The sequence below is a fragment of the Salvelinus fontinalis genome, chromosome 2 (genome assembly GCF_029448725.1).
Source record: "Salvelinus fontinalis isolate EN_2023a chromosome 2, ASM2944872v1, whole genome shotgun sequence".
Taxonomy (NCBI): Eukaryota; Metazoa; Chordata; class Actinopteri; order Salmoniformes; family Salmonidae; genus Salvelinus; species Salvelinus fontinalis.
The window spans coordinates 56,848,832-56,861,443 of record NC_074666.1 but is presented as its reverse complement, the minus strand read 5'-3'; the positions used below and the strand labels follow the sequence as shown (position 1 = coordinate 56,861,443).

Here is a 12,612-nt window from a genome sequence, read left to right as displayed (position 1 = left end):
TTCATCAGACCAGAGAGTCTTGTTTCTCATGGTCTGTTAGTCCTTTACGTGCCTTTTGGCAAACTCCATTCGGGCTGTCATGTGCTTTTTACTGAGAAGTAGCTTCCGTCTGGCCACTCTACCATAAAGGCCTGATTGGTGCAGTGTTGCAGAGATGATTGTCCTTCTGGAAGGTTCTCCCATCTCCACAGAGGAACTCTGCAGCTCTGCCAGAGTGTCCATAGATTTCTTGGTCACCTTCCTAACCAAGGCCCCTCTTCCCCGATTGCTCAGTTTGGCCAGGCGGCCAGTTCTAAGAAGAGCCTTGGTGGTTCCAAACTTCTTCCATTTAATAATGATGGAGGCCAATGTTTTCTTGGGCCCCTTCAATGCTGCAGAATGTTTTTGGTAGACTTCCCCAGATCATGTCCAATCAATTGAATTTACCACAGGTGGACTCCAATCAAGTTGTAGAAACATCTCAAGGATGATCAATGGAAACAGGATGCACCTGAGCTCAATTTCGAGTGTCATAGCAAAGGGTCTGAATAATTATGGAAATTAGGTCATTATGTTTTTTACTTTTAGTACATTTAAAAAAATGTCTTAACCTGTTTTCACTTTCTCTGTATGGTGTTTTGTGTGTAGATTGATGTAATGTAAAAGAATGTGGAAAAAGTGAAGGGGTCTGAATACTTTTCGTATGCACTGTATGTCTGCTGCAGAGGAACAAGAGAGAGCCAGCCATGAGAAAACAAGTTTTGATCAGTCATGGAAATAAAAGTGATGAACACGCTATGAAGGAAACATACTGGAGTTTTTGTGCAGGTACAGCCAAGTAGCACAAAAATAATATTGCAATATTGTCAAAATGATACGGTACGATATAGCATCAAAGATGATTTTCCGATATGTAGCTGTATTGATCTTCCTCCCCAATTGTGGCTTCTGTTTCATTGACGCATGAATCATGAATGATTATTCTGTTGCAATACGAGCCATCGCTACTATGCAAAATGTGCACTTTTTCCAGAAACAACAAGTGTATAAAAAACTAAGTTATAATTTTGAAACCGTCTGTAATATCACCTTATTTAATGTGTTTTTAAAGAGAAATCAATGTTGTTGTTTTTACTCCTGTGGCAACTGTCATCCCAACTGCACCAGCACAACTACTGCCCATCACAGACACGCCTGCGTCCTCTGGTAGTCCAGAAAAGAGCAGACAAGGTATGTTTCGTCTGTCACTGTCTTTAACGTAACCTCGTGTTTCTCCTTATAGTTTGAAATTTCCTTCAATGTGTTAGGCTATATGTTTGTAAACCAAAAAATATCCCATAAAATCTATGCTTTCATTTCTAGCACCTGTTGTCACAACTGACCCAGCAGTGTTGTGTTTTTAAACAGAAATATATGTTGTTGTTTGTTTTTTTACTCCTTTAGCACCTCTCGTCCCAACTGTCATCCCAACTATTGTCCCAACCGCGACAGAACAACCACTGCCCATCACAGAAACATCTGGGTCCCCTCTAGCGTAGGCATACTCAGTTCTTCGACACGTTGTGACGTAGCTAATATAGGACCACTCATAAGAGGTTACTAATACTGAGCTTTTTGTCTTGCCCATTCACCCTCTAAATGGGACACATACACAATCCATGTCTCAATTGTCTCAAGGCTTAAACATCCTTCTTTAACCTGTCTCCTCCCCTTCATCTACACTGATTGAAGTGGATTTAACACGTGACATCAAAAAGGGATCATAGCTTTCACCTGGATTCACCTGGTCAGTATATGTCATGGAAAGAGCAGGTGTTTTTAATGTTTTGTATACTCAGTGTACACTATCTAGCTATAGTTTCTTGTGATAAGGTGTAAATTAAAATAAGAATAAATACCACTCAAGAGAAAGTTTGTTCCCTTGAGTCTTGATTCTACAGTACACTACATAACATTAAATACAACCTCCCACAGAATTGACATGAGCAAAAGGTTTCGGTTTTAATTTATTTTCAATGAACATTCTAAAACCTGTACAGTTCTGTGTGTTATATAATTTGGAAATTGAAACCTACAAAAAAATAACCACAATGACCATCTCTGCCTTTCTGAGTGCAACGGAAACATCTGAAATCAGATGTCAAGATGAAGTCATGTGCTCAGGAGGTTCGACTTTATTAAAGAGATGACTGTGTATATATGACTGTTCAGATGACTGTGTATATATGCAGTTGGTGTTTGAATGGCAAAGGGTGAAGTGATATGACCCCATCATGGAGACTCACTGTGTTTTAGGCTGGTTTCTCCTCTGTCTACTTTCAGGTACGTGATGCACGATGGTCCCATCTCTTTTTGTGCAGTTCAAGAAGGTTTAATAAAATATTTACCAAATTAACTAAAGTACAAAATAATTAAAAGTAACACAATATTGTTATGTTATTGTGAGGTCTACACTTGTTGTATTTGGCGCAAGTGACAAATAAAGTTTGATTTGATGTTTAGGCTGGTTATTTACTTGATAATAAGTGAATTAATAATTGACAATTGAAAGTATCTCTGTCCTCCTCTCCCTCCCTCTTTTCTAGTCAGTGAATGCATTGCCACAAAAGTCATTGGTATTGAGGGCCAGAATGTCACTCTGCCATGTAAATATAACACCAAAAAGCATGGTGTATCAGCCATATGTTGGGGGAGAGGAGCCATACCGAACTCTGGTTGTTACGAGGAAATCATCTCATCTGATGGCATTAAAGTGACATGGAGATCTTCGGTTAGATATCATTTATTCGGTGATCTGAAGACAGGGGATGTCTCTCTAACCATCTTCAATGTCACTGAAAAAGACTCTGGACTGTACGGCTGTCGTGTGCATGTTTACGGATTGTGGAATGATGAGAAACATCATGTCAACTTGAACATTGAGAAAGGTAAGAAATGCACAACATGCTATGATATACAGTAACTTGATGCTTTACAGTTGATCATTGTCAGCCTACTGAGTGATATTGTCACGACTTCTGCTGGAGTCGGTCCCTCTCCTTGTCCGAGCGGCATTCGGCGGTCGAGGTCACCGGGCCTTCTAGCCGTCACCGATCCACTTTTCATTTTCCATTTGTTTTGTCTTTGTTTTTTACACACCTGGTTTCAATTCCCCCATTACATGTTCATTATTTAACCCTCTAGTTTCCCCCATGTTTGTGTGCGTGTTTGTTTTATTGTAAGGCTGTATCTGACGGCTGGTATATTGTTACCGGGTTTTGTTATTACGCCCGTTTATTTCGTGGTACCAGTATTTTTCCAGCACCATAGTATTGTGTTTATACTGGTGTTTTCTTGAATTAAATACCTTGTCCACGCATCTCAGCTCTCCTGTGCCTGACACCTTTCACCAGTTACCCACAGCCTTGACAGATATTATGATTTCTTAGCATCTATATTTTTCAAGCTGAGCAGTTAGTATTGTATTGCTTTCTGATTTCAGTACCTGTCCCGACAACATCTCAGGCACCTGCTAAAGTGACCATAACTCAACAGACCACGGACAACCACACACACTGTATGGAACACAACGCACAGAATAACATCAGTCCATCAAAATCATAATTGTATATTGTTTATATTGCAGCATTATTCTTACATCTGAAAATACAACCTGTAAATTCCTCACTGTGTAGGTCATGTGACCACAAATTCCACAGAGTATTCAGACACATCCACGCTACCTTACAGCGAATCAATTTTGGTATGCATAGTTCCACACGGCAAATTCTGGCAAATAAGAAATCCCACTGTGTGACATGGTACTGAGATGTCGTTTTAACTGAATCTGTGATGTTAACAGGAGCAGATGACAGGCCATAAGCTGCCTGTGATCCTGGTGTCCATGCTACTGGTTTTGACAGGCGTGGTGATTGTGTCTGTACTTGTTGTCTTGAGTAAGTACACACATCTCTACATTTGCCTGCATAATAAGTACTAATTCTCGTGAATATATCCCTGATGGTGTTGACAGTGTTACAAGAAGTTTTTCTGAATACTTTAACACAGTCTCTGTTAACGTAATTACAGGAAAGCGATGGAAATCAATTGCTACGGGAGTCCAAATGTAAGTATGCTAATCATGACTATACCTTTTCCAACTGACAGAGTAGATGAAATACCACAATATGCCAATAGAATAACTGAGTCAAAGTGCAATGTCCCTCCATGAGACATGTATGCCTAATTAGCAAAAACATTATGGCAACTGATCTGAGTTAATACTGAAACTATGACTAATGAGAGCCAAGACCACAACACTCTGAGGAAGTGAAACAACCGGGCTTCTTCTGAACACTTATGTGAACATCTTGTGAGCCGTTGGTACTCTTGTCTGTGTCGTTAATAAATATGACTTGAGATGACCTAACTGACCAGTAGGTATTGCTTTTAGAATCTAATACACATTACACATACAGTATTTTCCAGGCTGTGTCACAACCGGCTGTGATTGGGAGTCCCATAGTGCGGCGCACAATTGGCCCAGCGTCATCCGGGTTAGGCTTTGGCCAGGGTAGGCCGTCATTGCAAATAAGAATTTGTTCTTAAGTTCTTAAGTATAAATAAAAAATATTTTTAAAAAAATTTCAAAAAATATTTTTACATACATTTTATTCATTTAGCAGACACTCTTATCCAGAGCAACTTACATTGTGCATACATTTTACATACTGAGACAAGGATATCCCTACCGGCCAAACCCTCCCTAACCCGGACAACGCTATGCCAAATGTGCGTCACCCCACGGACCTCCCGGTTGCGGCCCGGCTGCGACAGAGCCTGGGCGCGAACCCAGAGACTCTGGTGGCGCAGCTAGCACTGCGATGCAGTGCCCTAGACCACTGCGCCACCCGAAAGGTCAGTGGTCGGGAGGTCAGACCTCCCGTGCGCCACCCGGGAGGTCAAATTACAAAAATAAAAAAAGTCGCAATAGTCGCAATGCAGCGCAAAATAAGTATATTAAATCAATACAAACTTTATTTGCTATGTCAGCTTGTACACTAAAACTCAAACTTTTCTCAGCATTAATTCATCTGGATTGGAAAATCACTAGAGTGGAACTAAGCTACATAATGCAGTCAATAAAAGCATGCATGTCTCCCTTGGCTGTGTATTTACTGTTCTTTCCTTTAGCAGGCCAGAGCACTCTGGCAGCACAGTCCTGTACAGCAACTCAGAGTCCAGCTTGGGTGTGCATACTCGAGAGATGGCGGTAGAGAACGTCTATCAAATAGATGACAACGAGAGAGACGACTATGAGGAGTGCCCCTGACAAAGCATGGACACATCACCACAGTCATGCTGTTAACACTGTGCAGTGCATAACCCGGTAGCTCTGTGTTACAGGACTGAGTCTGAACTTATAGGCTAATGATTCAACCATACAAGACAAGCTACAACAAAATCAGATGCTTTTGGTGATAAATGAGTAAAACTTTACTTGATTTGTATGTTTGAAATGTTTGTTTGAAACGAAAGGCTCGCTAGTATGGCTATCTATGTGTATTCAGCACTATAAGTGTAAGTTTCAATTACGATGACTGTATTTTTTTGTATGTAATACAAGGTACAAAAAATGGCATCAACTTGAAAAGCAATTACTTTTCTCTGAAGGGGCCTTTTCTATCCCCTCCATCTCCTTTAACCATGACATTTAGCTTCACCCATCTGCAACAGGATCCAGGCATAGAAAGGCAGCTAAGTGAAAGGTCAAACATAACCACAGCATTCTTCACAAATTGTCTCCAACCAACTTTGTACTCTACTGTCTTATTCAAGCCCAACCTGCTGCATGATAATGAATAAAAACTCTAACTTGACACTCAAACATGTCTTATTATTGATAGTTTAGCATTGTTGTTCCACTTATAGATTGTAATAAACTACTAAAAGCCCTAAAAAATCAATTTAAGGATTTTGGGCACTGGCCAGCCAAGCTATTACTAGCCTCAGGCTAGGGGCTAGCTTTTAAAAAGTCCATCCCTGTGTGCAGATATGTACACTGTGTACCGTGAGAGATGAGCTTCCTAACTCATCAATGCAGTTTTTTTTAATGCTGGAAAATGCAGATGGAAATCCCATCAACAATGGGAGGAGTTTGACAGAAGGGTCAAAGCAACTCTGGCTGTCCAACCTGGAGATGTCACAGGCAGTGGCACCGAGAACACAGTTGCCCATTCAGATGCCCTGTCTCTGAGCCGCCCTGCCCGCGCCCAGCACAACGCAGTGTTGTGTGCGCCCTCCACTCCTACACACTGGATGTACAGAATGGCTGCTGGTTCTGGACCGTCTTTCCTGCGTTGGATCCTTGTCCTCCTACCAGTCTCAGGCAAGAACATTTAAATCTAAAACACTACAAATAATTGGAGTTTAGGCTGTCGAGGGATTGGGTAAGTTGATGTGGTTTAAATTGGAAGTCCCCATAATTTGACTTAAACACCACAGAAAGGGCAGGCTCACTCTTTGTGTCTTTGTTTGCCACTAAATAGTGACAAGCTCTCCAATGGCTTTGTTCTAGACAAGTAGGTTGGAAGCGATGGACTTTGCTGTCTGTAGCTACATTGACTAGGCCTAACTCTTCAACTAGACATGGACGTTTTTGCACAAGTAGGCTACGTGTTAAGATGTTACTTTGAGTTATTTAGCAGGGCTGTGTATTAGCTTGTATTCCCACCTACATAGGCCTAACCTACAGTGCCTTCGGGAAAGTATTCAGACCCCTTGACTTTTTCCACGTTTGGTTTAATCCATTTTAGAATGAGGCTGTAATGTAACAAAATGTGGAAAAAGTCAAGGGGTCTGAATACTTTCCCGAATGCACTGTACATACTATTTAGAAGACTACCCTACTTTTACTTTAATTCTAGCAACCGAGATGAGGGGCCTACCTAGCAAGTTACAAAATATAGCCTTTTGATCATAACTTCAGGCGATGTTGAGAAAGTTTCGTAGTCGACCTCGGGATGTTTACAACATGTGTATGGAACTCCGGAACGAGGAAATAGCCTTGTCAAACCTGTGTTTCTTTCCCCTACTCAACAGCCAGGTGTTCGGTGTCGGCGTTCAAGGTGATGGAAGGTGCTACTGCGACATTGTCCTGCCAATATTCAGTGGGCCATTTGGGTTTGAGCGGTGTGTGTTGGGGCCGACAATGTGGCACGTTCTGGTGCAATAACATCCTCGTGCAGACAGACAAAAATGGGGTCATCTCCAAGGTTTCGGACAGATACAGAATGACAGGTGATGTCCTCGCGGGAGAAATGGATCTTGGAATTCTCGACGTCAAGCAGACGGACAGCGGGCCATACTGTTGCAGAGTGGACATAGACGGCATTTTCAACGACAAAAAAGTAATCCAAAACTTGAGGGTCATGAAAGGTAATTTGTGGCAAGATATTAATTTATGTCCCTATTTAAAATTCTTGGGCAAAAATGGGGATCAATGGACTTTCTAGCTTTCATTTGCTTTGTACAGCAGACGTACATTGTGAACTCAGAACTTTAGGCCTAAAATGCAATTGACTCTCCCAATACGTCTGTTATAATTTTTTATTTATTTTTTTAGCTGCTCCAGTAACCATTATGCCAACAACCACAGAAGCTAACCCTGCCACAGGTGAGTATATTGTTAAAAAAAAAAAAAAAAAAAATGACCTAATGTGATCCAGATGTGTGTGATGCATATTCCTTATCAGAGATGATATTAAAATCAATATTATTTCTACATTGATAATGATGGTGATAATGATGATGATTCACGTGTGGTTAGTAGAAGTTGAGAAACCCTAACGAGATGGGGAAGAGGAAAGAGAAGAGTAATTTAAAGATGGCGGAGGAGGGGAAAATGGAGGAAGCGGATGTTCTGTTTGAATCAGATGGCGTGGAGAGGAGAGTGAGAAGACCCGGATTACAGTGGAGAATGCAAAAGGAAATAAGAGAATTAAAGTGGTAGTGGAATCTAGTAAATCAAAACCAGGTTTGGAGTCTTTTTTTGGTTGGAATAAGGGTTTTGGATCAAGGTTGTTCCCTGGGAGATCCGTTTGAAGTTAAAATGGTGGATGTGTTGGATGAGGTGGCGTCAATAAGAATAGCAAGAAGTGGGCTTATTTTTTTTTTTTTTGTGTTTCTATGGAACGTGCTTCGCGACTCAAGAAGATGTCCGATTGGAATGTGGTGTGTGTGGAACTTCGAAGCAAGGTGCCTATCAAGGGTGTTATCTCTGGGGTGGCGCTAGAAGTAAATGCAAAGGGTATACGTGACGAATTGGATCAACTGGTTGGTGCACACCTACTGACCCACATGTTGGATGGAGTGAGGAAGCCCACTCCATCCATTCTATTGTTTTTTTGATGAAGAGTCTCTTCCTTCTCACATGTATTTGGGATATACGAGATTACCTGTGAGAGCCTTCGCACCCAAACCCACGCAGTGTGATGAATGTAAATGACTCGGTCATGGGTCAAGTGTATGCAGACGGGAGGAGTATTTTATGCCAGCCGAGCCTAAACGCTGCAATTGTGGCGGAGAGCATGCACGTGAATTCCTGAAGTACCCTGTTAGGCTGAAGGAGACAGAGGTGGCAATAACAAGGGCTGTCCAGCAAGTCTCCTATCCAGAGGCGGTGAGAAGAGTGGAAGAAAGGAGGGATGTTGAAGAAGTAATGGTAGCAGGAGTAGGGACACCGGATAATATTCCTTGTCGACAGAGGGATCCTGATGTGTTGCATGTTACGAAGGTGGACTTTATAGCGTTTCTTACTGTGGTTATCAACTGCACAGCACAAACAGAGAGGAGATTAGAAACACAGAGGAAACACGCCAGCAGGTGTAGTCCGCGATAACATTTTAAAGAAGAAGAAGGAGCGGATCGGAAAGAAAACTGCCTACTTCAACGTTTACCCCTCATTCACACATCAGTGCTATAACGTCAATTATTAAACTACTTTGCCTCCCCACAGTTCCCGGATGTGCTTATTCATCAAATGGAGTAAAATGTGCTAACCATTGTGCCTTACAAACATTCACTTTCAAAATGACTATGAGGAGACCCTTTTCGGAGAGTAGTCTCAGACCACAATTCTAACTCCTTTTCTAGGGCTGATTGATCACTGAAAGAGCCTCATCTCAGACGTAACCTTGACGAAACAGGGTGCGCTGTTTGACTATGCAGTATTATCTTGAATCGCGTTATGTTGCTCAGTGCAAGTGCCGACCTCATAGGAAACCACAAACTAGTGTTGAAAGTACAGCTTTCATTTCAAGAGCATCAAGCAGCCGTGGTCGATGATGTCTCAGGGGTGATAAAATGTCATGATTTCCTGACAAGTGATGGGGAAGAGATGACTTATTTGTGTCATCATCATCTCCATTGTGTTGTTTCTCCCTTTGTAGACCGCTGGAAAGCTGTTGAGTCCTCACACATAGCCATTCCAAGACAGAACACCAGTGCTTTGCATTCTGTAACACTGGTGAGTAAACTGTATACCGTCAACTAACACCACCGGCATATAATCACCCTTTACTCAGCTTTATGGAAGATTATGAGGGACAAAATAAGCCCCCAAGAGTTTAACTCGCCCGCTTCTCTCTCTGTGCTCTGGAACCAGGTGGATGACCCTTTCCCCAGCCTCTCTCTCCAGATCAACGTCCCGGTGCTCTCTCTCTCCCTCAGTCTACTCCTACTCATAGCGGGGGCATTGGTCATACTGGGGTTCAAACGTATGTACCACAAACTCACATCCTCTGTAGAAAAGCCCAGTGTGCCAATGATCACTTATTCAGACATCTTGCTGTGATGTGAAATGTTTGCCCATGTAAAAGTGCACTAACCACTAACTTAGTAAGAGTAAGTGTTTCATTGAACTGTGTACAGTATGCTGTCTGTATCCTCCTGTGCATATGACTAATAAACGTTGATTTGGCTTAAGTTGATTTGAACTATTTATTTTCTTCTCGTGAGGGATTCACAGAAGAGCTCTAAAGACAGGCTGGTAAGCAAACATGTGATAAGCATAAGAGACATGCAAACATATTGAACACAAAACATAAACAATAATTGTCTTGGTAAATGTTTATGTTTTGTGTGCAATATGTTTACATGTCTGGTATACTTATGTGTACAAGAATGTACTGTACTAGGTTACAATTAGACCTGTCTATGCGATTAGACCTGCGTGCGATGATGTTGTGCTGCTTCCCTAGTTTGTCAGCCAAGGAGCCGCCCCACATCATCTATGCGATTCGCATGAGGAGACCTGTGGAGGAGAACATCTGTACTCTGGACTAGGGAGGAGGGACCTATTCCCGATATAATGCACTACTTTTGACCAGGACTCTGGTCAAATGTAGTGCCATATACCGTATGTAGGAAACACAGTGCCTTTTGGGACGCAACCACTGTGACACACAGACATCAGACTGGCTGTCCTCACATCATCAAGTTAATTTAATTGAGGAAAATTGAGGAACAGTATTTTTGATACTGTTGCAAAGCTAACTAAAAAGCAGCATTCCCCAAGAGAGGATGGCTTTCACTTCAGCAGTAATAAATTCATGAACTTCTTTGAGAAAAAGATCATGATCATTAGAAAGCAAATTACGGACTCCTCTTTAAATCTGCGTATTCCTCCAAAGCTTAGCTGTCCTGAGTCTGCACAACTCTGCCAGGATCTAGGATCAAGAGAGACACTTAAGTGTTTTAGTACTATATCTCTTGACACAATGATGAAAATAATCATGGCCTCTAATCCTTCAAGCTGCATACTGGATCCTATTCCAACTAAACTACTGAAAGAGCTGCTTCATGTGCTTGGCCCTCCTATGTTGAACATAATAAACGGCTCTCTATCCACCGGATGTGTACCAAACTCACTAAAAGTGGCAGTAATAAAGCCTCTCTTGAAAAAGCCAAACCTTGACCCAGAAAATATAAAAAACTATCGGCCTATATCAAATCTCCCATTCCTCTCAAAAATTTTAGAAAAAGCTGTTGCGCAGCAACTCACTGCCTTCCTGAAGACAAACAATGTATACGAAATGCTTCAGTCTGGTTTTAGACCCCATCATAGCACTGAGACGGCACTTTTGAAGGTGGTAAATAACCTTTTAATGGCGTCAGACCGAGGCTCTGCATCTGTCCTCGTGCTACTAGACCTTAGTGCTGCCTTTGACACCATCGATCACCACATTCTTTTGGAGAGACTGGAAACCCAAATTGGTCTACACGAACAAGTTCTGGCCTCTAGTTCTAGTTGAGTGAGTGAGGAATGAAATGGTTGCATATCCCAGAGCCAATGTATTGCTGTGAGCCGGGTTTGAGAGGGCTTTCAATGTTGTTCAGATGATGGATATACTTTTATAATGAATTATACGTCTTATTTATTTATTGTCCTATCATGGAAAACTACATTTTTTAAATCTTAATAAATTATATCTAATTATTATCCTATTTTAATGGTACTGTCTATGGCCCTATACCCTAGACACCCACCTGAATGACCCAGATATTAAGGAGAAGTCCCTAACTGTTTTATGTGCTCGCTGTAAGCGGTCTATATGCAGCTAAAATGAGGTCAGAGACCAAGAGCACCACTGCCCCCTCAAGATTCTGAGCCTGCTTGGCAGGGTTGGTCCTGCAAAGCCAAAGCCCCCTAAAGGGAGAGGAAAATATACAAGGAATTTCTCAAAGCTGCTAATGAGAACCTTGACGACCTTGTACCTAGCCGGTGGGGATTCCGGTGGGGTACCCCCACCCAGGCAGTGGCAGTGCTGGCAACACTAGCTGCAGTAACCCATGGGGAGGGGGTCACACTTGGACATTCAGAGAGGGGGTATATTATTGTGGCCCTGGTGGCACAGAATCAAGGTCGGACTGCATGGAGATGCGTGGGGACATGGTCATGACTGGTGGCCGTATTGTGGGTGTTTTTTTCAGGAATAGGGTGTACATTTGACGGCCATTATCTAGGATATGACAATGGTAAATAAATTTCAATTTTTGCTTATTTTTTTGCGCGGTCTTGCAGGCCTTCTCATGCAGCTGCAACTGCAATGGCATTTGGAAATCATGACCCATCTTGAGTTGGGCTCTGGGATGGTGCAACTGTTGAGAAAGTGAGCTTATGGTTGTGTGGGGGTAAGGGCTGAGTGTGTATGTGTGTATCCCACAACTGTTGCGAAAGAAGAAGTAAAAGATGTAAGGTACAATAGAGGATGATCCACAGCTATATATAATACAAATCGAGGTGACGGCAATGGAAATGCATATGGCAATTGATTTACTTCAATTCGGTAAATGGAACTGTATGCTCTTTTCAAAGAATGGATCCCAGTCGGTTCAGGGCTATGGGATACAGGGGGTCGAGGGTGGTCTGCCGGGCATTGGGATGACAAGCCATCTCGAGATGAGGCCTTTTAGCGGGTGGAATAGTAGGGACCAATTGGAGGTTTACTTAGTAGAAATGCAAATATCATGGTACAACTATATAGACACTCAATCATTATGTTACTTTTTAATAGTACGTTTACAAAAATATATTCTGATTAAAAGAATGAAAGGTGTGTCTCATGGTAAGTGGTGAAATAAGTATAGCCAGTT

The 12,612-nt window shown here is 42.0% G+C and overlaps 1 protein-coding gene and 1 pseudogene across 1 annotated transcript; both read left to right on the top strand.

The window, feature by feature from the left end:
- The first annotated feature begins 2,107 nt into the window (after window positions 1-2,107).
- LOC129868932 (T-cell immunoglobulin and mucin domain-containing protein 4-like) lies at window positions 2,108-5,761 on the top strand. Its single transcript, XM_055943285.1, has 7 exons — window positions 2,108-2,301; window positions 2,565-2,906; window positions 3,461-3,535; window positions 3,654-3,721; window positions 3,821-3,914; window positions 4,048-4,084; window positions 5,152-5,761. Exons 1-7 carry the CDS (start codon window positions 2,253-2,255, stop codon window positions 5,288-5,290), a joined length of 804 nt encoding a protein of 267 aa, XP_055799260.1. The 5' UTR covers window positions 2,108-2,252; the 3' UTR covers window positions 5,291-5,761.
- A 396-nt stretch (window positions 5,762-6,157) lies between these two features.
- On the top strand, window positions 6,158-12,352 carry LOC129821819 (hepatitis A virus cellular receptor 2 homolog; annotated as a pseudogene).
- The last annotated feature ends 260 nt before the right edge of the window (window positions 12,353-12,612 follow it).

What these genes read in the sequence shown, in the direction of transcription:
- LOC129868932 (XM_055943285.1), top strand. Translation starts at nt 2,253, where the DNA reads ATGGAGACTCACTGTGTTTTAGGCTGGTTTCTCCTCTGTCTACTTTCA. An exon ending in TCTCCTCTGTCTACTTTCAG is followed by an intron (nt 2,302 to 2,564) that starts GTACGTGATGCA and finishes CCTCTTTTCTAG; the next exon opens with TCAGTGAATGCATTGCCACA. An exon ending in GTCTGTACTTGTTGTCTTGA is followed by an intron (nt 3,915 to 4,047) that starts GTAAGTACACAC and finishes ACGTAATTACAG; the next exon opens with GAAAGCGATGGAAATCAATT.